The 24,514-nt window shown below is 34.4% G+C and overlaps 3 protein-coding genes across 3 annotated transcripts; all 3 read left to right on the forward strand.

Annotated features, from left to right (window-relative positions):
* Positions 1-101: 101 nt before the first annotated feature.
* Positions 102-4,102, forward strand: LOC111705059 (uncharacterized). The gene is made up of 6 exons (XM_023477487.1): positions 102-252; positions 639-719; positions 1,254-1,403; positions 1,900-2,030; positions 2,313-2,781; positions 3,025-4,102. The coding sequence occupies exons 1-6, from the start codon at positions 213-215 to the stop codon at positions 3,486-3,488; spliced, it is 1,335 nt and encodes a 444-aa protein (XP_023333255.1). The 5' UTR covers positions 102-212; the 3' UTR covers positions 3,489-4,102.
* Positions 4,097-12,276, forward strand: LOC111705047 (T-complex protein 1 subunit beta-like). Its single transcript, XM_023477475.1, is given in 16 exon segments — positions 4,097-4,175; positions 4,620-4,829; positions 5,332-5,411; positions 5,455-5,515; positions 5,618-5,679; positions 5,847-5,853; positions 6,786-6,857; positions 6,913-7,000; positions 8,456-8,587; positions 8,793-8,800; positions 9,121-9,192; positions 9,688-9,834; positions 9,997-10,157; positions 10,527-10,600; positions 11,124-11,281; positions 11,915-12,276. Coding segments are annotated over 16 exon segments (1,554 nt in total). The 5' UTR covers positions 4,097-4,115; the 3' UTR covers positions 12,077-12,276.
* On the forward strand, positions 12,239-17,086 carry LOC111705060 (protein SGT1 homolog). The gene is made up of 10 exons (XM_023477488.1): positions 12,239-12,323; positions 12,516-12,677; positions 12,842-12,999; positions 13,329-13,567; positions 13,959-14,082; positions 14,395-14,458; positions 14,524-14,642; positions 15,392-15,531; positions 15,923-16,006; positions 16,875-17,086. Exons 1-10 carry the CDS (start codon positions 12,283-12,285, stop codon positions 16,920-16,922), a joined length of 1,179 nt encoding a protein of 392 aa, XP_023333256.1. The 5' UTR covers positions 12,239-12,282; the 3' UTR covers positions 16,923-17,086.
* The last annotated feature ends 7,428 nt before the right edge of the window (positions 17,087-24,514 follow it).

Here is a 24,514-nt window from a genome sequence, read left to right on the forward strand (position 1 = left end):
CCCCCCCCTGGCTACGGGCCTGGGGGGGGGGGGTCCAAAAATCGTTCACTAGGACAGACCCTATTTCGTCATTGTGCATGTATCTTTAAAGGATTTTGTACCTTAGATAGTTATTGTGTTTGTTTCAGACCTCGACATGGAAGTTTACATCAAATGTAATGGCTGATCATCGAATTGGACCAATTCACTGATAACAACCAAATTATTTCAACATGTACAGAGTATTCGCAGGACTTCACAGGGCGGCAATAGGTATATTATCGAGTTTGCTTATAGACCTTCTGGTCTATATAGAGTGGATTGTCCCATTTTCAACAATACCCTTTATCTTCTCAATTATGTGTAAGTATTTTCGCTCTGGCAATTTTCAAATTGTTACGTGAGCAAATATGCTCAAGTAATTTTAAAGGAAAACCACAGTCGAACTTGAGAAAAATCAGTTGAAATAAAAGATTACAAGGACACCATTGGATACAAGGAATCGGACAGACTGGTTTTAAAACGGTCTCATCAAAATTTGTCTTAAGCTCGTTAACTTTTATATTCTGAAGTGTTCTTTTTTGTATCGAAACTGTTTTTACTAGGGGGGGGGGATTTATATATATCTAGGAAAATCTAATTTATTTAATCATTATCAGGTGGTATCCGAGGTTCATTGCGGGAAGAAAATCAAGGAATCCCAAGAACAAGATTCCTTAACGTTCTTCAGAATGGGACAGGTAAAGATAATCAAGATTTATTCTTACTCCAGAGCGGGGAACTTTTGAATGGTGGATATCGGGATTAATGCTTGATCGACTCGTTTTCTTAATCTAAAGATTAAATAATGCTTGTTCTCCGCTACACATTTATCTGCAGATTAAATAACCGTTCGGGATTAAGGATATCCCATTCTAAACTTTTCAGCTCAGGAGTGTGTAGAAGAATTGATATAACGAGGAAGGAGCTGAAGATGTCAGCAATAAAGCATAAAGAAACGAACGATAATCTATCAATTAATCAGGAGCTCAAAAAATCCATTTCACCCTCTTTAAAAAATACTCGAAACTTCATTGTTGGACAATAACAATCCCCCCNCCCTCCTTGGTTCGCCTTTTAAACTTTGATTTAATTTAAATACAAATCGTAAGACCTCACTTCATTATTGATTAATTATATTCACTTCAATTTTGGTGTGTGGGTGTAGGACGTCCCTAAAACAATGATTTGATTTGAAGTATGTAAAACTTTAATTGAGTGTTTTTGATTACTAGGATTTAGTTCCTTGTCTTGTGGATGCTCGGTAGAGCCTGTATCCGGTAAACCTTCTCTAATATGCTTACCGGGGCCTAGTAGGCGTTCCCTACCTGCCACACCCCACCTTGCAAACTCACCACTGGTTCTATATTCGTCGAAACTAAAAGGTTAGTAAGGCTAGGTTAAAAAGTATTCAACAGAAGAAAGACCTCGCCTAGATAATATAATATCAAAAATATAAAAAGGGGTATGCTTTATAAAAGTTTACCCTCCCCCCTCCCTTTAATTTCTCATTCCCATATTTTAAGTACGATTATGTTAAGTTTTTGGTCGCCGAAATTAATATAAAAATTTTAGGTGAAAATCGAAAATTTATTAAGTGGCGAAAAAATAGCTTGCCTATTATGTCCAAATTTTTTTACAAAGAGACATTCCCAAAATGTTCTAGTCCCAAGCTTAGCTTTTCGTGACTTATCTCATCTGCAAAAAAATAAAAAAGTTTAAATTTAAGAAACCATTGTTTTTTTCAGTAGGGGTAGGGCTGATGGGTGGGATAGTCTGGGGCCAGGATCATCCTCAGCAATTTTGAAGATAATATTAAATTTGAGATGATGACAAAAAATATAGCGGATTTTATTGTTTTAATTGTTTTATTTTATATAGAAGATGGTTATGAGTGTACCGGTGGCAGGAACCTGTCTGAAGGTGACGGTAAAGCGGGCTTTAGTATAGATGATTGGTACCATTATACCGCTGCTCTTGTACTTACATATAACATCATTCATATACAACAGGTACTAAAACAACAAATTTACTCTTAACATAAAGAAACTCCTGTATTTGACATCACTATAAGATTTCATTTCCAAGGCTGTATATTTTCCTTAAAAAATAATTCCCTTAGAAAAACAATTTTTCTCCAGAAGTCTTATTTTTTTCTCGCTGAATTAGGGAAACTAAGCAACTTTTTGGGTAAACAATTATTAACGATACAATCACACACACACCCCTGGGAGGGGAGGTAATTATGAAAAATATACATCCCTGTTTATTTGTCGTATAATTATATTTGTTAGGATTTCAAAGTTCCGCCTGAATGTTGTCCAGTGCTTGCAATCAAAAATACAAGATCTGCGTCTGCACAGCCAATATCCACCACATACCACACACAATCAGAACCTTTCAAAAGAATAGTCAAGTTTGATGAAGACCTTGCAGCTATTGAAAATAAATATAGCTCCGAACCTATCAGACAAAAAACTGAAACTACATCTGAAGACGAGCTTGCAGGAAAGCAATCTGCATCGAACGAATCTCTGTCCATAGATGAAGAGACAGATCACAAATCTAAGCCTAATCTGAAAGAATCTCTGTCCAGAAAGGAAGAGACAGATCACAAATTTAAACCTGATCTGAAAGAATCTCTGTCCAGAAACAACGAGACAGACCACAAATCTAAACCTCGTCTTAGTCCTGTTCAAGCTTTCCAGTCTGACTTAGATGCACTAGATGCAGTTCATCTTCTACAGGAGGGAAACCCACGAGGTAATATAACTTAAGATATTTCTTTAACTACATACAATATACATACATAGTCTCATATTTGGTGTGGGTTTATAGACATTTTAATAATGGGTCTTGTACAACTTATACATCAACTGAAATCATTGTATTTAAGGTTAACAAGAACTGTGTGTTTAAAATGTGAAAATAAGGATAAAGGAGAAAGCTTCTTCTTTATCCTTTCAATTAATATAAACCACATGGAATTATTATTTTTGTATTCAGGTATTTATGCTCTGAAAGTCGAATCTCAGAAAGGGAGCTCTGTGGCGAGTTTCTTTCTAGGGATGGCATTTGAGCAGGGATACCTTGTCAACAAAAACTTGAACACCGCCCGAATATATTATCAGAGAGCGGCGGATGCCGGGAATCCTGAGGCGGAGTTCAATCTGGCCGTGTTCTACAGCAAGGGTTGGGGTGGACTAGCAAAAAGTGAAGAAAAGTCTCTGGCGCTTCTTCATCTTGCGGCGGAAGCTGGATTAGTAAAGGCTCAAAATGCTTTGGGATTGGATATCAAGGTGGACTTGGAGGAAGGGAAAAAATCTGCACGTGACCTGTACATGCTAGGGCGGAGCTTTGAAGACTTGGGTGAAGTTGGTGTTGCGCTGGAAATGTATAAAAAAGCGGAAAAGGCCGGATACTCAAGGGCGGGAAGAGCCAGGGTTAGACTTAGCTCACTTAGTTCCTAGACCAGGTTTAGGTTCTTAACATGACTTTTCAATCCATAACTATCAGGTCTGGAAGCAACAAAAAAGACCATTAGTATCGTTTCATGTTGACTTCTTATGATTATTTACAGTTATGAAGTCTCCAATTCTCTTGAATCAATCAATCGTGCAAGATAAAAAATCCAACAAAATTCATTCAGAAAATGTTGGCACACTTGTTATATCTAGTCTTATTACATAAGTTATATATGCGCAGTATCATGTAAATATTTAAAATTTATGAAATTTGCAGTTCTCATAATTCATTCAGACGAAAGGGGACTGTCGTCGTGATTTCAATTGATATCTTATTTAAAAAGAAACATGGTCCAATTTTCAACGGTACTTTATCACAAGCGTTATAAGTGTTGAACTATATACATATTCCTCAATTGGTTCTAAACAGTGCTAGATAAATAAAAGAGAAACCACATTTGAAAATAATTAAAAGATAAAATGGTGGATATTACATGCATTCTTGATCATACGAAGCTTATAAGGGTACCTTTGTGAATTGGATCTGTCATTTGAAATTAAGTCTACAGTCTGGTGAAACAAAAACCCCGTGAAATATATTAATCAAACTATTTCAGAAATATAGCAGGAAAAATGGTTTCCCTCAACCCTGTCAGAATCTTGAAGAATGAAGCCGATGAAGAAAAGGCCGAGGTAAGAAGAAAGAAAATTCAGAAATGAGGAATATTTTATAATCTCTCTTTTTTCAAAAGTTCAGATTTGGGGTTTAGGAGTAAAAAAGTTTTTTTTTGCAGTTTTTGGTTGATATTTCACCCCTTGGATCCGGATCCAGGAAGCCAAAATCTTGCGGATCCAATGGATCCGGATCCTAAGCACTGCTTAGAGGCCGTAATTTTAAACGCCCCTTGACTCCTTGTAACGATGGGAATGACCGATTCCTAACGGTACCATTGAAACCTTTATCTCATTAATTTAGAAGATATTGACGTTTTTCTAGGCACAAAAAAAAAACATTTAACCCAATAATTCAGAATTTGGTTTGGAACATTCAGTTAATTTTTACAATGAACAACTAAATGGTTTTCCGATCATTTTTAAATTACTTTCACAATTTGTTTGTAAAAAAAATGTGTTCAGGTTGCTCGTCTATCAAGTTTTGTTGGCGCCATGGCCATCGGTGATCTGATCAAGTCTACCCTCGGGCCCAAGGGTATGGACAAGATCCTCTGGGGAATGGGTCGTAACGACGGAACGATCGAGGTGACCAACGACGGAGCAACAATTCTCAGATCCGTCGGAGTTGACAATCCTGCTGCTAAAGTTCTTGTAGAGATGTCACGTGTTCAGGTAATAAACAATATTATTTAAATACGTTTATGGAAGATCAAAAGCTTGCGATGGAAAACAAGGCTTTATCGACTCACTGACTCAACCTTTTATTCTTACAAACACACTTTTACTCTGTTCTCTTTTACTTATTTACTTTCACTAACTTGCTCTTTGTACTGACCTGATGTTTCTTTATCTCACTTACTCTCATAAAAACGCTGACACTCACTTGCTGACTGAATTCCGGACATATAATTGATTGTGTTAATGCTTGACTGATTGAGAAACTTATTTTACGGACTGATCGATTGATTGATTGACTGACTTTCATGGGAGAAGGACATGGCTGAACAAGATTTAATTCATTTCCTTCGCATAGTGACTCACGACATTAGAGTGATTGTATAAATAGATAAATGACTGAGGGACTTGCTTAACTATTGATTGATTGATTGATTGATTGATTGATTGATTGATTGATTGATTGATTGATTGATCACTTATTTGGTTGATTGTTAAGGATGATGAGGTAGGAGATGGAACAACCAGTGTGACAGTGCTGGCCTCCGAGCTGATCAAGATTCGCTTCAATATTCTCTTGTACATTTTAAAAAAAGACACGAGTTGACAAGAAGAAATTCAGGATGCGTCGCTCTCCTTATAATTTTATTATCTATCCTGAGCACACGACACCCTATTTCCGGGTCAGGGCATTTTCAAACATGTTTAATTCATAACTGACGTAAAAAAAACGGTTTGTGAAAAAAATACACTAGATTTAAATATTCGAATACTTTATATTTTAGATTGCAAGGGAAGCCCTGGAAAATGTTGCAATCGATCATTCCTCAGATCCAGTCAAATTCAAGTAAGAAATTGAGAGACATAAAAATGTGTTTTACTCTTGAATATCATCAACCCACTTTTACACTTTATTATGATATTGTCGGGTATGGAGGATTGAATAATATTGTTGTTTATGGAGGATTGAATAATATTGTTGTATATGGAGGATTAAATAATATTGTTGTATAGGGAGGATTGAATAGTATTTTGCAGGGAGGATTGAATAATATTGTTGTGTTTGGAGGATTGAATAATATTGTTGTATAGGGAGGATTAAATAATATTGTTGTATAGGGTGGATTAAATAATATTGTTGTGTTTGGAGGATTGAATAATATTGTTGTGTAGGGAGGATTGAATAATATTGTTGTATATGGAGGATTGAATAATATTGTTGTGTATGGAGGATTGAATAATATTGTTGTATAGGGAAGATTGAATAATATTGTTGTATAGGGAGGATTAAATAATATTGTTGTGTATGGAGGATTGAATAATATTGTTGTATAGGGAGGATTGAATAATATTGTTGTGTAGGGAGGATTAAATAATATTGTTGTGTAGGGAGGATTGAATAATATTGTTGTGTTTGGAGGATTGAATAGTATTGTTGTATATGGAGGAATGAATAATATTGTTGTATAGGGAGGATTAAATAATATTGTTGTATAGGGAGGATTGAATAATATTGTTTTATAGGGAGGATTAAATAATATTGTTGTATAGGGAGGAATGAATAATATTGTTGTGTTTGGAGGATTGAATAATATTGTTGTATATGGAGGAATGAATAATATTGTTGTATAGGGAGGATTAAATAATATTGTTGTATAGGTAGGATCGAATAATATTGTTGTGTAGGGAGGATTAAATAATATTGTTGTGTAGGGAGGATTGAATAATATTGTTGTGTTTGGAGGATTGAATAATATTGTTTTGTAGGGTGGATTGAATAATATTGTCGTGTATTGAGGATTGAATGATAGTATTGTGCAGGGAGGATTGAATAATATTGTTGTTTAGGGAGAATTGAATAGTATTGTGTAGGGTGGATTGAATAATATTGTTGTGTAGGGAGGATTGAATAATATTGTTGTGTATGGAGGATTGAATAATACTGTTGTGTAGGAAGGATTGAATAATATTGTTGTGTTTGGAGGATTGAATAATATTGTTGTGTATGGAGGATTATTTGAGAAAGTACCTAATGTTTGTTTGATATCTTCAATTAATTTTTTGTCTTATTTTTGATTAATGCAGGTTGAAGGGTTCCGGTAACCTTGATGCAATCCAGATCACTAAAATCCAGGGGGGAAGACTAGATGAGTCTTTCCTCGACGAAGGTAAGCCATTGAATCATTCCAGCAATCACTAACGGGGTAGTTCTGATATTTGGGGGTTGTCCGGGGGTTCCATGTCTGGTTTCCTTTTAGATCTGTCTGTTATTTCCTATATTCTTGAATCCCATGCCAGGTACATGTTTGATTGGGTCAATATGCTCCTTAGTTTAGACTCTGAAACTTAAATCTTGCAATTCTGAGAAGAACCTAATTTACGCTGTTTTTTAACTTAATATTTTTCAGAGGGTAAATGTTTGCTTTCAATATTGTCTGGACGGTTATAAGTATTGTGTTTGAATATGTTTGAACTAACCAACTACAAATATAGTTCTTAAAGTATTTTTTCACTAATAAGTTTTTCTTTCCTTTTCGAATAGTTTTTTCTTTCTTTTCTATCAAAAACTTGTTAATCGTTTGTATTATTCAATTACGTTTTTTATTTGTTAACTAATTATTGAAGAACAGTGTGTAAATAACCCTGATGTTATTTACTAGACATATCTTGGATCCAAGTTAGATTTGATATTGTACTAGTCAACTGGATTTAATACTCACCAGTGATATTTTCGATTATTTTTACTTCTGTAAAGGAATAGGCATCTTTAGACTATTTTTTATACCCAATTTATCCAAACCTGTAAAATTACTCGAAATTTATTTGATTTTATCTCCGAATTACTTAAAATGCCTGAAACTCTACTTAAAACTTACAGAATTATTTTGAAGTCCTAGAATTACTTCACATTCCTGATGTTATTTTAACTCCCCCAAGGGTTCCTATAATGGAATTCCTACCAGTGCTTAGGATCCGGATCTGTTGGATCCGCAAGATTTTGGCTTCCTGGATTCGGATCCGCAAAAATATGCGGGTCCACGGATCCGGATTTAAGTTGCAAATAAACTTTTTGGATTTTAGTTTAATGGAGCGTTTTGGTGCCCTGAAAAGGTCAACTTCTAGGTCCCCCCTGAGTTTTTTTGTAAACAATAATGAAACTGTTTTTTAAAATATTTTTTTGTGGTTTTTCCAATTTTTTTTTGTGGTTTTTCCCCTCCCTCTTCCCCCTTTTCCCTTCCCTTTTCATTTTTCCATTCCCTCGCCTCTTTTCCCTTCCCCTTTGCCCCTTTTCCCTTCCCTCTTCCCTTTTTCCCTTCCCTCTTCCCTTTTTCCCTTCCCTCTTCCCTTTTTCCCTTCCCTCTTCCCTTCTTTCTTCCCTTCTTCCTTCTCTCTTCCCTTCTTCTCTTTTCACTTTTCTTTTTCCCCTTCCCTTCCCCCTTTTTCCTTATTTCTTCATTTTTTCCCCCAAATCCAATGAAAGCTCATATGTTCCCCCCCCTCCTTAACACCCCTGCAGAAAAAAGAAAATATACACCCCTGCCCAATTAAGAATTATTTTGCATTTAATCCTAGGATAATTCCTGTATGAATTTGAATTATTTTAAATCGTATTTAATTTCTAGGATTCCTCCTGAACAAGAAGCCCGGTATGCACCAACCCCAGAGATTAGAGAACGCCAAGATTATGATCGCAAACACCCCCATGGACACCGACAAGATCAAGGTCTTCGGATCCAGGTAGAACATCATCAGATGCAAATTCTCCTCATAAGGGTTCTGTCATAAGAAAAAAATAAACAACTCGGACTTGCAGTGCCACAATTACAAGTTTATACATACTAGCGGCGAATATGGGAACTAACAATTTTTTAGCATTGGCCGCTAGATGGAGCCAAATTTGATTGATGTCTTCAGTCTTCTTGTTGGGATACCTTCTAATCATCTTATCACCTTGATCAGATGGAGGGGTTGAAACATGAAATGAAATATCTATTCATTATTTCCGACTTTTTTCCTGAAAGTTTTAAGATAATAGATATATAAATCTGCCAAAACTCGGTTTAAATTAAGCGCCGACTTAAATCTTGAAACATTTGATACAATTTTGAGTGGAGCCAACTATATTATTTAAGCCGCGGCTTAAATTTAAACCGCCGCTCAAATTCTTTAAATTTGGCTACTGATTTTTAAAAACAATCACGTTTCTTTCATAGATTTTTAGGTTTTTTTGTTGACGTATTATTATTTAATATATTCATCGATTAAATCTATTGATTGTTTTTTTTAGGTTGATATGATCTGCAAGCACGACATGAACGTGTTCATCAACAGGCAGTTGATATACAACTACCCTGAACAGGTGAACATGAACATAAACAGTTAACACACTTTAAAATAGTGTCAATTGAAAAATGTGAACATTACAACTTTGTCTATAGAAAATTTAACTGTAAAAATAAAATATTTTTTGGCTACACAGGGATTTTTGCTAATTTTATTGCAATATCGGGAGATTTGGGTTCTTCTGACAAACATTTTTTACGACATGTTGGATAGTGATGCTGGTTATATGCTTTTAAGATCCGGTTTACTGGATTCCAAGATATTTGTGGATGCATTGTGATAGGGCATTTATGAAACACAGAATTATTTCTAGAAAATCCCTAAGACAAAATATTGTAATATCACATGAAGTCATACTTTTTAATTGGGGGGGGGGGGTGTTAGTTGGGCGTGGGATTTGGTCAGTAATATGTCAATTGTCAACTGTTAAGTTACATTGAATTTATTTAAATTTCTGCTTATCTGATTTCAGTATTTCAAAACACATCCTGACAACTGAACAATCTTTTAGTTGTTCGCTGACCGTGGTGTAATGGCTATTGAACACGCAGACTTCGACGGGATTGAGCGTCTAGCTCTCGTCACTGGAGCCGAGATCGTCTCAACCTTTGGCAACCCAGAGCTCGTTAGGATCGGCAAATGCGATCTGATCGAACAGGTAAGGGGAGGTATATGATCGGATTTCGCTCCCCCCCCACCTTTGTACTGATATAATTTTTTCAAGGATTTCAAGAATTTCATTATTTTTAATGATCGGGAGGCCGGGTCTCCATGTTTTCAGTAATGGATAAATTTTTATTTTTAACTTATTATTATTCAGGTTTCTATCGGAGAGGAGACTCTGTTGAAGTTCAGCGGAGTCCCCCTGGGTGAGGCGTGCAGTATTGTTCTCCGAGGAGCTACAGAGCAGATTATCGGAGAAGCTGACAGATCTATTCATGATGCTCTCTGTGTTCTAACTTCTACTATCAAGGAACCAAGGTTTGTTAAAGAGTAAGCGTAATTTCAAGTGACTCTCAATGCTAAAGATACCAATGTCTGATTTATAACGGTACCCTTGAAACCTTTATCTGATCAATAATGTGGAAGACTGTAGTTGTTCTAGGTTTAAAAGTGTTTGATTCCTACATGGTTTCCGGCAGTAAAAATCGCAAGTCTCTTATGTGGAAAACCCCACAATAAAAAAATAATCAATTTTCTGAATTAAAAACATTAATAACAAACTCTTACTTGATCCTACAACTCTTTTAATAGTACCGGACATTACCATCTTTCCATAGAGGGTTTAAGATTACGCAGTTCCTTCAAGCACTTAATCTAACTTAATATCTGACAAAATCATATCCATAGAACTGTTCTGGGAGGAGGATGCAGTGAAATGATAATGGCTCAAGCTATCTCAGAGTTGGCCGCTAAAACTCCAGGTATTTATATCTCAATAAATTCTTGACGTAGGAAAAATATTTAGAAAATGGTAATATAGATAGCGTAAATTTGAGCAAACCTGTAAAGTTCAATTTTGAGTTTTTCTTACTTTGATGACAGAATTAAAACAGTTAAAAAAAAAAAACTAAAAAAGGAATGATCAATGAACACCTTAGTGAGATACAAAAAGTTTGTTAGTTTTTGGGATTTTTTGGGCTTTTAAGGTTCCAAAAAAATCTGAAAGTTTTCAAAATTGTTTTTTTTCTCTCTAAAAAATGGCATTTCTTACACTATGCCTAATTCTGACCCTAAGAAAAAATATTTGTTTAACAACTGGAAGAAAAAATCATCTTTTTTGTATCAGGTTGAAATATTGCTAATAGAGATTTATAAATTTTGGGGCGTTTTAGAAAAATGACCTTCAAAATCAACAACCCCAACCATAATCTTAGCCAATCGGAGAGTGTATGTTATCTATATTTATTATGTTTTCTCATGATCAAGACTTATTTTGTTCTTCAGGCAAGGAATCACACGCTATGGAGGCTTTCGCCAATGCTCTCCGCCAACTGCCAAGTATTATTGCTGAGAATGGCGGATACGACTCCGCCCAGCTGGTTTCTGAACTCAGGGCGCTGCACGCCACCGGCAAGAACACCATGGGTCTCAATATGAACGAGGTGAGACATTTTATCAGAAAATAAGGGGCTAGAGCATTCAAGTGTACTTTTTAAAATTCTGTGATGGTGATGGACCAAACCTCTGTAGAGTAAAAAAGTAGATGTTAGTTCCACATTTATTGAAACTATATTTCGGTCTGGGTTGACCCTAGTCAGTTCTAACGATATAATAATACCATCAAAATCGATAAAAAAAATATAAAAAATGTTTGTTAAAAATCACAAGAAAATAAACAAACAAAAAAGATTATTCAAAATAAAAATTTGGGCTGTCAAATGGACATAAGGGAAACTAACTCAGATTATCAGATTGGAAAAAGATAATTTGCAAATATTCACATTAAAAAAATGTTTTAAGACAATTATTATTCCTTGAGATTGTTTCTGTCACAAAGGTTAAAAACAAACTGTTCAGTGTACTTCTTATCAACCCCATTTTTATCAATAAGCGCGTAAGTTCTAAGAGATGATATAAAAATAACTGAAAAATTAATCAATTAGAGATACAAATTAGATAAAATCCCTGCCATGTGTACTGTATTTTTCGTTCTATCTGCTTTTTTTAAATATTGCTATTTTATTTTATGTTGGAAATTGTTTTCTTTGTGCTAATATTTAACATTTGATTTGTAGGGCTGTGTTGGAGATATGTCCGAGATGGGTATAGCTGAGAGCTTCATGGTGAAGAGGCAGGTCCTGGTTCAAGCTGCCGAGGCCGCCGAGATGATCCTAAGGGTTGATGATATCCTGAAGGCCGCCCCCAGGAAGCGGGAGCAGGATAGATCACACTGCTGAACAAAATACTCACCACACAACACTAATCTATATGTCACGGTTGCTTCGTGATGTAATTTTTAATCACGGGTGCTCCATGACACTTTTAATCGCGGGTGCTCCGTGACGTAACTCTAACATGCACTGTAAACAACTAATATGATCTGTTGAAGTTCCAGTCCGTACACTATTGTGATCCTTGAACATTATTTCCTTGCAGATTTAAAATGGCAGCTGATCCCGTGGGATCTCCAGCAGACCTTTACAGGTAGACACAAGTTTTCTAAAAATCAAAAAAAAAAAGCTTTTTAATTTTTTTAACCCGATGGGAAAAAAACAGTCTGTATGCCAAATTTTAAGTTTTGAACAGTTTGGTTTTGAACCTTCTGCTTGTCGGAGCTCAAAGCATTTCATTTCATTTCATTTCATTTCATTTATATGATTTGAAATTTCTTTAAAGGAAAGGAAACGAGTATTTTGTGTCTGAAGATTATGACCGTGCAGTAGAACTGTACGCGGACGCGCTTGCACACGATCCATCTGTAACGGAATGTTACGCGGCAAGTGCTCAGGCGTACATCAAGATGGAACGCTTTCAGGATGCCAAGAAAATGGCGGACAGGTAAATTTAATTCGTATTGTTGCATATCTATTGTCATTTTTTGCGCAATTTTGATGATTATTTTTCCAAAAATATTCAAGCAATGGTTTTCTACTAAACAACCATTTTTTATCAACTCGCGGATTTTTCAGAATTTATTATCCAATAATGTATATATTTTTAAGAGGTGTTGATGTACTGCGGGGGCTGGATTCCAATGATGACCGAACAGTTAGTGAAACCAAGAAGTGTTTGCAGCGCAGTGGGGTCGCATCATTTCACCTCGGCAAATACAAGGAAGCTAAGAACTCATTTGCAGAGGCTGTCAAGTTTGATTCAACAGGTATAAAATAAATCAGATTTATGAGGGGTGTAAACTATGTATATATATATTTAGAATTAAAACAAAAATATTTTGGCGGGTTTTGTTAATAAACATAATTATTACAAGAAATGGGTGTGAATAATAAGACTTGTTGCTGATTTGGCTTTGTAGTAAATGCGATATAGAATGTGGTAAATAGTTATTCTTGACAAAAATAGAGCATAAAATGACTAAACGATGGTTTTTTGGAATGATATTTCAAGAGAGAGGGGGGAATGAGTATTCAGATACCCGTCTTCAGAATTGTAACAATTTTTCAATTGCTTCATTGATAATGTTCTGTTTAGATAAAGGTCTAAGTCAGTGGGTTGCCTGGTGTGAGGAAAAAATGATTAAATTTGGCGAGGACGCATCAAAGAAGTTGGACGAGCACGCCAAGGTTATCCCTGTACAAGATACTCCTTCTAAACCTGAGCCCAGTGAAAAGAAGAATTCGGAACCAAGTGAACCCAAAGCCCCCAGTTCTTCATCAGAACAGTGTTTAAACCAACCTGCATCAGACATCATGCCAACTCCTAAAATTAAGGTAAAAATTCTGCTTTAAGTTTTATGTTTTTCTATCAATGTTCTTCAAAAAGACATTGATTTGTTGCGAAAAGAAATCTTTTTGATTTTTTACTCGCTGGCGATTGGACATAACTTGCTTTGTGAGTTTTAAAGAAAATTTGTTTTAACTTCAATCCATCACTTCTTTCTTTACTTGAGTGAAATTTGTACTTCTAAAATGTAAAAAAAAATTATTAGTGAACCCATTCTAACTAAGGTTATTTCTTAGATTGCATATTTGAACATTATACTGCTCGATCCACTTTTTCTTAATTCTTCATGGTCTACATTGAATGCAAACGCGCATATAACAGTTGTTCCTAACATCATTAATGAAAATAAGAAATATATTCTTATTTTGTCTTGTTTAGCATGATTGGTATCAAACTGAGACTCACGTGATAGTTGAGGTTCGGATAAAGAGTCTTAAACCTGGAGAAGTAGAAGTCAACTTTCATCCAACCTATCTCAGTGTCACAGCTAAACTTAGCTCAGGTGAGTCTTCAAACCTTATGAAGTTGGTTTGAACTATTATCCCACTTCTCTCAGTGTCACAGCTAAACTTAGCTCAGGTGAGTCTTCAACCTAAAGAGGTTGGTTTGAACTAATATCCCAGTGTCACCGCTGAACTAAGTTCTGGTAAGTCTTCAACCTAAAGAAGTTGGTTTGAACAAATATCCCACTTCTCTCAGTGTCACAGCTAAACTTAGCTTCAGTTAAGTCTCCAACCAGTAGAAGTTGGTTTGAGCCAACCTCTCTTTGTCACAGCTAAACTAGCAATATCTCCATAATTATAATTATTTCTAGGGTCTGATTACAGTCTGGAAATAGATCTTTCTCATCCAACAGTCCCAGATCAATCTTCATTCAGGTTTGTACATTTTTACTTCTTATTTTATCGAAATAGTTAAAAATTAAATTTTTTTATTATTTCAGGATTCTTAGCACAAAACTTGAGATAAAGCTGCGCAAGGCAGAAGCTGTGCGCTGGACTTGTTTAGAGGGAGATGGGTTAGATCCTATACCTGGGGTAGTTGTCCAGCCTAGTACTTCAGGTATACCCCCCACCCCTCCACACACACACACACACACACACACCCCCGAAAAAAGGGTCAAATCTTTAACGCAACACATTTTCAGGGGATGGGGAGGAAAGGAGCGGGATTAGAAGGAAGAAGGGGAGGGGGGAGTTAAGAGGGGATAAACACGGAACCCATAAAAATATAACTTAACCTGAAAAAAAAAAAAAATACTTTTTTGCAGTTTTAATAGATATAATTGAAAATATTATTACAGATAGCCCGTATAGTACGTATTACGTCACCAGAACTTCCGCCAATGGCAGTGCAGTATACTGGTCGCGTGATAAATTGGTCAAACCCTGTAGGGATAACTTGAAATCGAGCACTAATCCTCAAACTTAAAAGTGCTCCCATTTGAAAACGAGATTAAAGAGACTGTAAGCGTAATTTCAAGTTACCCACCAAGCAAAGAATACAATGCCTGATTCACATCGGTATGGTGCTTTATCTGATCAATCAATTATAAAGCAGATATCAATGATTTTCGAAAACTGATAATTTTTCAATTGTGGTTTCTCTGCATAAATTGAATTGCGCATTTCTACTGCAGGAAAAAATATAGAAACTATCAGATTCTATCAATTTTCGATCTAGAAAAACGACAATATTTTCCACATAATTTATCAGAAAATAGTTTTAAAGGTATCTTTAACTTTGCAATTACGCTTTTAGTCCCAGATCAAGAAACGTTCTTATCTCTGATCTGATCTGATCTAATCTAGGAGTGAAGGCCCCGTATGCTAGTGGTCGCGACTGGAACAAGGTTGAGAAATTGTTGGAGAAAGAAGCAGATGAGAAGAAGGAAGGAGAAGCTGCTCTTAACGAAATGTTTCAGAAAATTTACGCAGATGCGAACGATGAGGTAACAATATTATATTAGTTGTATGAGGTAAGACCCAGTCCCAAAAAATATTTTGTGTCGTTTTAAAAAAATTGTTGTAAAATTCTCATATTCGATGTCGAGAATTGTGTGTACTTAATTTCAACTCACCAGTTCATTAGGTTTTTCTTCCAATAACAATCATTTTAGTTTTGGGCTTAAAATGGCGCGAAATTTGAAACTTTCAAATTCAGCAAAATGCTAATTTCTAATGTTAGCTATTTGTGTAAATTTTGAAACTACATTTACAGTTGAAAGTTTCTGTTCTTAAAATGGCGTAAAATTTGAAAATTTCAAAATCAGCAAAATGTTTATTTCTAATATTAGCTATTTGTGTAAATTTTGAAACTACATTTACTGTGTGAACTTGAAGGTTCGGAAAGCGATGAATAAATCCTTTATGGAGTCTGGTGGAACTGTACTCAGCACAAACTGGGCAGAAATCGGGAAAGAGAAGGTAAGTTTAAAATTCGGTGATGGTTATGGACCAAACCTCTGTAGAGTAAAAAAAAGTAAATGTTAATTCCACATTTATTGAAAACATATTTCGGTCTGGGTTGACCCTCAATTCTTGAGATTGTTTCTGTCACAAAGATTTAAAACAAGATTAGAGAAGGTAGCATTCCGTTCTTTCTCTTGCAATTAATGGTCCAGCAGCAGTCTTGTCTGCCAAAATTTTCGGGGATCATAAAATTTGTCCTTGTCCACTATAAAATCATATTTGATTTTGCATTCTGTTGAACTAGCAAAGATCGTGCTAGATTTGATTGTTAATTCACATCTAAATGCGTTCTTATAATGAAGGATATTCCGCAAGTCTTTTCTTTATTCTATTAATATACTGTGATTGACGATTATATTAATACAACGAAGACGACTTTTCTTTTTAAGTTTTAATTGTTAACAAGCTTTTTTCAAATTAACAGTTTACAAGTAATTAAAGAGAAGCTTTTTAAATTGACAGCTTTTCTGTGTTTCAATTTGTGTATCCATGCTGATTGAAAGCTTGATATGAATCAAAATTGAAATCTGAAGTCGTCTTCATTTTATTGATTAAATCGCCTACCACCGTACATTAACCTTGGCCTGGGGATCTACCACGATCGTCGATCATGAATTGAATTGAATTGAATCGAATCGAATCGAATCGAATCGAATCGAATCGAATTGTATCGAATCGATATTGTCATCTGAATGTATTAAACTAGTTCAGATACATTATTTGATTATTCAGCAAAGTTATTTATGCGGGATTCTAATTTACTGGACAATTGATTGTCTAGGAAACGCTAAAAATAAACTATGAAAATTTATTTATTGTCTAGGTTGAGGTAAAGCCCCCGGATGGAATGGAATTCAAGAAATGGGATTAATTTCTACAAACACAGCTCGACATAACTCCAGTTAAAATAATACAAGAAAGATATAATTCCTATTTTATGTTTTAAGTCATGAAAGTAAACGATAGGAAAGGATCTCTGTGACTGTTGTGGAAATAATGTTAAAAATAATTCATAATAAAGATACTTAATGTAAACAATTTTTTTATTCAAAACATTCGAAGTTTAAATCAAATTAAATATAGTTAACTTTTTCTTCCTCTCCCATGTCTTGAGCAGTATTTAAAGACAAATCAACACTCTACTCTCACCATGGAAATTCTATGTTTTTTGAAATTATGTATAAGTTATCTTAGCGACTTTTCAATTTTACAATTAATTAAAACCTGTTTCGAACGTTCTAATCTGATTTTATCGCACATAAATTAAATATATATTTAACAATCAACCCATAGTATTCGTGATATCTGTATTTGTGCTGTGTTACTATACAAAGAATGAAAAATTAAAAAGTTAATAATAATAATGAATCTTTTAGATAACATTAGTATGTCTTATAGAGACTGTAAGCGTAATGTCAAGTGACCTTCCATGCATTATTCTATTTGATACTAATTTGATGAAAAATGCGGACTCAAAAAGCGTCTATTTCTGTGAATTCCTTCATTGCTTCTTATAAGCAAGAAATGCGCAAGTCACTTTTGCTATGGAACTCCAAACGGAATTATCCTATTAATGATTGAAACCAAAACTTAATCTAATGAATCTGACCAAGGTTTAAAGGGTATTCGTTATAAATCAAGCATTGCTAGTTTTTCATACAGGGTCAATTGAAAACACGCTTACAAACCCTTTAAGGATGCTTATTGCCCATGGAATTATTTTTCTTAATCATTTTTTTTAGATTGTATCTTGAAGTTTAACGATGGATTAGTTTGAACTTTGCTCACTTGCGCCCATTTGATATTTAATATTTCGATAACATCTAATTATAAAATCATGCAATGTTGTCGAAATCTAAATCACCGTAAAAAAGTCTGTCTCCAATTTTCTGTCACTACATGGATAAATACGCCTTCGACATATTCAGCGCGACTGTCTTCTATGTGAATCAGTAGCCTCGACTTCACAGCAAGATGATCAAGAACATACGGGTTAAGCTTTGTAGTCTTATACCTATATATCACTTTCTTAATGTTCTCAAAAGTTTTAACCTGGGAAAATTAAGCCTGAAAATAACAGAACTAAGCTTGAAGGTTTTGTTTCAAGACTATGGATGGGTCAACCTACCGAACAATCCAAAGATGATTTCAAGGATGTAAAGGAAGTGGAAGTCTTAAGCTACACAAAATTCCAGAAGAAATTCTGCGGAGAAGCATTTTTCGAAATGTCTTCATTTAAAACTTTAATTTAACCTTGTAATCGTCATATTTTATGAGTTTACAGTCTCATTCTTTGTGGGTGACCCTGTTTATAATCCTGGATATGAAGTTTTTTCAGTTAACTCTATGAAATCATGAAAGCTTATTTCATCTAAATTAGAACTCTCGCATGTTTCTTATGCATGACACCTCTTTTTCTGAAGAGACACCGAATAAAGACAGTTTTAATAAAATCCATTTATGTAACCATAAAAGTTTGGTTGTTTGACTTTTGGGTGTTAAATGTAAACAAAGGAATATACGAGGTCACAAAGTCGCAATAGTAATGCCACACAGAATGAACGTCTTAAGGATGAGATTGAAGTGCAGTGTTATATAAAGCTCGAGTTTTCAAGAAATAATCGGTCCTAGTATCAGAAGAATCAGAACATTAATATTTTGGTCTCTGGTAAAAAGAATCAGAAACCCTATTTTCTTGCTTGCGAACAAGCCTTTGATGAAGGATGTGTTCACTGTTCAGAAATGTATTAAGTCAAACATCTTTACATATTATTGTAAAACTTTAGGAGGGCTTAGATTCTTGATTGACTGTAAGTCGGTAGATAAATAGGTTGATGGACTGTAGAGTTGATACTTAACTCAGACACTATTGTTGCAATATTCTCAAATAGATATATTTCAAACCTGCAATAGAATGCAGGAATAGTAAATCAAATGACAGTTTTACTAAAATTAAATGACAATGTTTTAATCTAGTAGAATATTTATTAATGTAACTTACTATGTTTTCCATGTTGCAGTAAAAAGGGAGTGATGGGATAATTTAAACATTTGTAAATACTTATAAAATATAAACCCGATAGTTTAAGTGGCATTTAAGGTTATAGATAACAAAGTTATTTGTGGATTTGATCTTTCACTAAGCAAAACATTTCACTGTTTGTTGTTTCTTTTGTCAGAGAGTTCAGAACAAATTGAGCTGAGACTCGTTTTGCTTTGGGTTTCTCTCCGAGAGGGGTTTTGGTAAAGACGACTTATGGGGGGGGGGATTAGAAGTTGTATTTATGGTCAACAATTATTTAGTATTGTTTGTATGCCTGATAAACTGATTTGATTTTAATTAGTTAACTTGACAGAACTGCGTGGATATTATCAGCAAGATAAAATAAGTGGGTTTACTTGGATGGTTACCCACAAAAGATGAGACTGTATTGTAATGACGACGCCAAACATGACGATTTGAAGATTAATTTTGGTTTGCTGCCTTATTATTTTAATGGTTTACAGAATGATTTATAATTCAAAGAAGCTTGCTTTGGCCTGCAGGGAAATATAAATGTAAAAATGTTATGCTGAAGCTAATTTAAAAATAAAATCTAACCTCCGTTTCCTTCTGCATAAAATCCGCCGGCTCTAGCCTAGATCTCCGCCTTGGTGTGGTGGCTGATACTCCTACTCTAACCTTCAGTCCTAGTACTCGCCATTTCCGCCTTGTCTAAAATGTATTAAGGTTATATACAGTTTAAAGCCGTTTAAAAGAAGGATAATGATTTTTCTTGAATGTGTATTTAGTGTTAATTAGAAGCATTATTAAGATACAGCTGCAGTGAAAATTTTGACAATCTGAAGCTTAAATCACGTGACCAGAACTCACGCCAATGGTACAGTGCATTATACTTGTCACGTTACAATTAGGTTTCTATGGGATATCTTCGTTTTCAGATTGGTTCCGTATTTGCTGAATATGATCTTTTTAAACCTACTATTTCTATGTATATATATGAATTTTTATATCAATTTCTCGAGACAGGTACATCAGATATAACTTTCATGGGTCGCGATCAAGAGCTAAAGTAATTAGCTTTCAGCTTATACCCCCTTTTAATTTTTCTTTACAGTCTCTTTAACATCTCAGTTCAACTGCAGGGAAACCCAGACTTTATAAATATAAACGACACTAATATTTATTCAGTGTTTTTCTTAAATGTAATCTTTTAATGGCTTATTAAATGATAATATACAGTGAGATCCTTAAAACTGTGGAATGAATATGAAAACGAAATTTAAGCAATCTATATGATTTTATCTTGTTTTTAAACAAAAATTTATCTGTAAATCTCCCATGAATGAAACTCTAAATTCTTACATTTAAAAAAAAATATTGTTTGTTTTTTCCTTGTTGTCATGTTGTAAAAGAATACATTTAAATTTTTAAGTGTTAAAATATTGTGCATTTGTACAGCTTCTTGTAACAACGGAATTTTTTTTTTTGAAAAAAAAACGTGTCATTAAATTACTGTTTGAGTAAAGATTAAGTGAAAATTGTTTGCTCAGTTCCTGTAGGTCCTGGGATCCCCCCCCCAACCCCCCCCCCTGGGGGAGGGTCCCAGGGCCCCAAAAACCCTGAAGCGGGAAAAATTGGAATACTGTAATACTATTAAAATAATTTTAAAAATTTTAAAAAGATAATAAATAAAAAGTTTGCTCAGTCCCTTTACATTTAAACTATTTTGTACATATTTACCTCTGATTTGCCTCCAGTATTTTTTCCAGCTTGAAAGTCTATTTCATGGACTTCATCCATTTTTTCAGAATCATCCTCGCGGATTTCATGCTTGGTTCCTGGTTCACTTTCATGGACTTCATTAGGGTTCTCATCGGATTTATTTTTATGGACTTCATTGGAGTTCAAAGATTCATTTGTATGGAATTCAATGGTTTTATCGGATTTATTTGCATTTGGGATTTTTGAGTTGGTGTCATCATTTTTAGAATCCGTTTCTCTGCCATTTGATCCATTTTCAGTGACTCCGTTAGGTTCAAGTTCTTCGGCATTCTCAGAGTTTTGAATAGTTTCTTCTCTAATTACTTTGCTTGGGTTTGGAACTCCATCCTGGCTATTTTTCAGTGTACTGTCGGCTAGTTTTTGTAGTACGCAAACCTAGAAAAAAGATAGAACGTGAAAATGTTTTTTAGTAAGTTGATGAACAAGTTTTAAATCACATTTTTCTAAATGTATTAGTTTAGTAACATTGTTAAAGAAGTTTGATACTTTTGTGTTAAATGCAAAAATCATCTGTCCTTTGAAACTAAGGTTTAAGGTTAATTAATTGCAAATTCCAAGCAAAACATTTTATAAAATTTATTTTTACCTTTAATCTCCATTTTTCTACCTCCAACTCAGCCTGGAGGAGACCCTTTAGAGCTTTATCCAAGCTTAAATTTGGAAATGTTTATTGCTTAATTATGTAAGATAGCTCTTGAGTGTTGGAACCATCAATTAAGATGGTTGAACGCCAGTTGGGAAGTTGTATCACTAATTGAGACACTAGCTTGGAAAATTGGAACACTTTCTTAGTATTTTGGAAGACTAGTGCGTTTGTTGGAACACTACAGTTTTGACGTTGGAACGTTAGATGGGAAGTTGTATCACTAATTGAGACAATAGTTGGGAACGTTGGAACATTAGTTGAGATGTTGGTACATTAGTTGGGATGTTTGGAAATTAGCAGGAATGTTGGAACACTATTTAAGACGTTGCAACAATAGTCAGGATGTTGGTAAATTGGTGGGAATGTTGGTATACTAGTTGAGACGTTGCAACAATAGTCAGGATGTTGGTAAATTGGTGGGAATGTTGGTACACTAGTTGAGACGTTGCAACACTAGTTGGGATGTTGGAAAACTAGTGGGAATGTTGGTACACTTGTTGAGACGTTTTTACACTAGTTGGAATGTTGGTATATTGGTGGGAATGCTGGTACACAATGAGACGTTACAACACTAGTTGGGATGTTGAGGAATTAATGGAAATGTTGGTACACTAGTAGAATTACTAGTTGAGATATTGGAACGCTAGTTGGAACAGCAGATGGGATGTTTGAAAACTATAGTTTGGGATATTAAAACCGTAGTTGGGTTTTTGGAACGTTCGTCTGGAGTGTTGGAACAGCAAATGGGATGTTTGAAAACTATAGTTCGGGATATTAAAACCGTAGTTGGGTTTTTGGAACGTTCGTCTAGAGTGTCGGAAAACTAGTTGAACTGTTGACAACAAATTTCTTTAAAAATGTAGAGATCAGAAAACTAGTTGAACTGTTGACAACAAATTTCTTTAAAAATGTAGAGATCAGAAAACTAGTTGAACTGTTGACAACAAATTTCTTTAAAAATGTAGAGATCAGAAAACAAGTGTGTTCAATTTCCTGCAAGAAAACATAATTTAACCTTCACACTTTCTATTATCTTCACTTCTTTGTTGATTGTAAATTTTTTGTTTTGTTGTTAATGACGGGTTACGTGAGAAAACAAACTCATGAATTCTCTGAGCTTCTGAATTAGTTGAGAGAGGTCAGCAAGGACAAAATCTAGACGCTGCTTTAAGGGGGCAAAACAGTGTGTGAGGTTGAACAAATTCTACTAAATATTAGTTTATGGATTGAATATTTATGCGAACCAGAACATCTTTACGCCAAAATCAAATAAAAAAAATTGTATTAGTATTGTGACCTCACTGACCTTCAAGCACAGTGTTGTGAATTTTTTTCTGAAATTTAGTATTTGAATAGAATTTGCAAATGTGAAAAAAACATGCAAAAAGAAAAGAAAACAAATATGCAAACAAAAAATTGGTAAATGAAATGAATAAATGGGTTATTGATTTAGTAGTATTGATATACTAAAAAAAAAACTAAAAATAAATACAGAAAAACTTTTGAAAAGGCGGGAGGTTTACAAAAAAGTATAATGGGCNTGGGCGCGAAGCGCCCTCTAAGGCTAGTATATATATATATATGAGTACATAAATAGAATTATCAACTTATGATGGAATAAAATTAAGAAAGAATTGGCTCCTCCTATACCTCTGTTAGCTATGCTGAACCGGACTCTATAGTAAAGCTGATTTGTGAGCTGGTCAGCTTCGACTGATACAGGTAGAAGGGAGAAAGTAAAATAAATCTAAAAAGTCCGAATTTCAGGGGTTCAATGCTTAGCAAAGGGGGGGGTCTATTCAGATATTAGAGACATAACAGAGTTTTTTTTCACAAATTGTTGTTATTTTAACCCCACTGCTCTTATAGCCTTTATAAATTTATTTGCTCATATATCTAAATTTATATATATGCTCGCTATAGCTGGTCAAACGGTGGACTAAATTGGCTGGTTTTTTAGGAAACCCATGGTAACCCGAGTGGTCACATAGGCTAAACAAATATTTTTTAAAAAAATTTAAATTCTACGAACAACGCTGGGCAATTCAACTAAAATCATGATTGAATACCAAGCACGGGAGTAATCATGAGGTAATAATATTATATAAACCTGGTTAAGCAAGGTACTCCAGTTGTAATTTCGATCCTGTAAGGTGCAAGCGCATTGCGCAAAGAGTAAAAGGATCCTCCATAACCTCCGGATCCTCCTCAATCTCATAGATCCTTTTTAAACCCTTGAATTCCAACAAAAACTTGAGATCCATGAAATACTTTAAAGCTTTAGTAAATAAAGTCTTTTACGCTATTTTCGACGTGTTTTGAATACAAATCAAAATAAGTCGCTACAGAGTACAGATCATGGGTTTGTTCTACGTTTCTAATTCAATGATACCTTTTTTGTAATCCTTAACAATATTATTTATGATCAACTAGTAAAATTCTGAAATTTTAATTTTACCTATACAATTTTTTAGCCAAAAAACTGTTTTTATGTATCATGAAATTACTTTTATAATATTATCTAAATAATTATACTAATTTTGTGCGAATATGATTCATGATTCCTAAGTATATGAGAAAAAAATAAAAGTATCTGAAGCATAATAAGTATGATGTATCTTAGAATCTATAATTGAAATTAAACATCTGTTCTAAATTGTAAAAGAGAGCAACGTTGACCCGTAGTAAACCTTATTAGTTTAAAATTCAAACTTGTGAGGTTATATCGATTTTTCAGTTTTTCTTCTGATCGTAAAATGTTTAAATTTTTTATCGAATTGCATTTAAAAGTTAAAGGAACTGAACAGTTGTCCTAAACACTATTTTCCTACGGTGGTAGGCGATTCTATCAATATAATGAAGACGACTTTTGATTTGCGTTTAAATTGTGAACAATTTTTTCGAAATAAAAATTGGAAGTAATTAAAGAGAAGCTTTTTAATTGACAGCTTCTCTGTGTTTCCATGTTTTTATGTAACCATGTTGTTTAAAACCTTGATGGAAATCAAAATTAAAATTGAAAGTCGTCTTC

Source organism: Eurytemora carolleeae, unplaced genomic scaffold, assembly GCF_000591075.1.
Source record: "Eurytemora carolleeae unplaced genomic scaffold, Eaff_2.0 scaffold18, whole genome shotgun sequence".
In the NCBI taxonomy this organism is placed as follows: Eukaryota; Metazoa; Arthropoda; class Copepoda; order Calanoida; family Temoridae; genus Eurytemora; species Eurytemora carolleeae.

Bases quoted from the DNA above. Each gene is read 5' to 3' on its own strand.
- LOC111705060 (XM_023477488.1), top strand. From the start codon at position 12,283: ATGGCAGCTGATCCCGTGGGATCTCCAGCAGACCTTTACAG. The intron at 13,000-13,328 runs GTATAAAATAAA...TGTTCTGTTTAG, and splicing joins TGTCAAGTTTGATTCAACAG to ATAAAGGTCTAAGTCAGTGG. The intron at 13,568-13,958 runs GTAAAAATTCTG...TGTCTTGTTTAG, and splicing joins TGCCAACTCCTAAAATTAAG to CATGATTGGTATCAAACTGA.
- LOC111705059 (XM_023477487.1), top strand. From the start codon at position 213: ATGTACAGAGTATTCGCAGGACTTCACAGGGCGGCAATAG. The intron at 253-638 runs GTATATTATCGA...AATCATTATCAG, and splicing joins ACTTCACAGGGCGGCAATAG to GTGGTATCCGAGGTTCATTG. The intron at 2,782-3,024 runs GTAATATAACTT...TTTTGTATTCAG, and splicing joins ACAGGAGGGAAACCCACGAG to GTATTTATGCTCTGAAAGTC.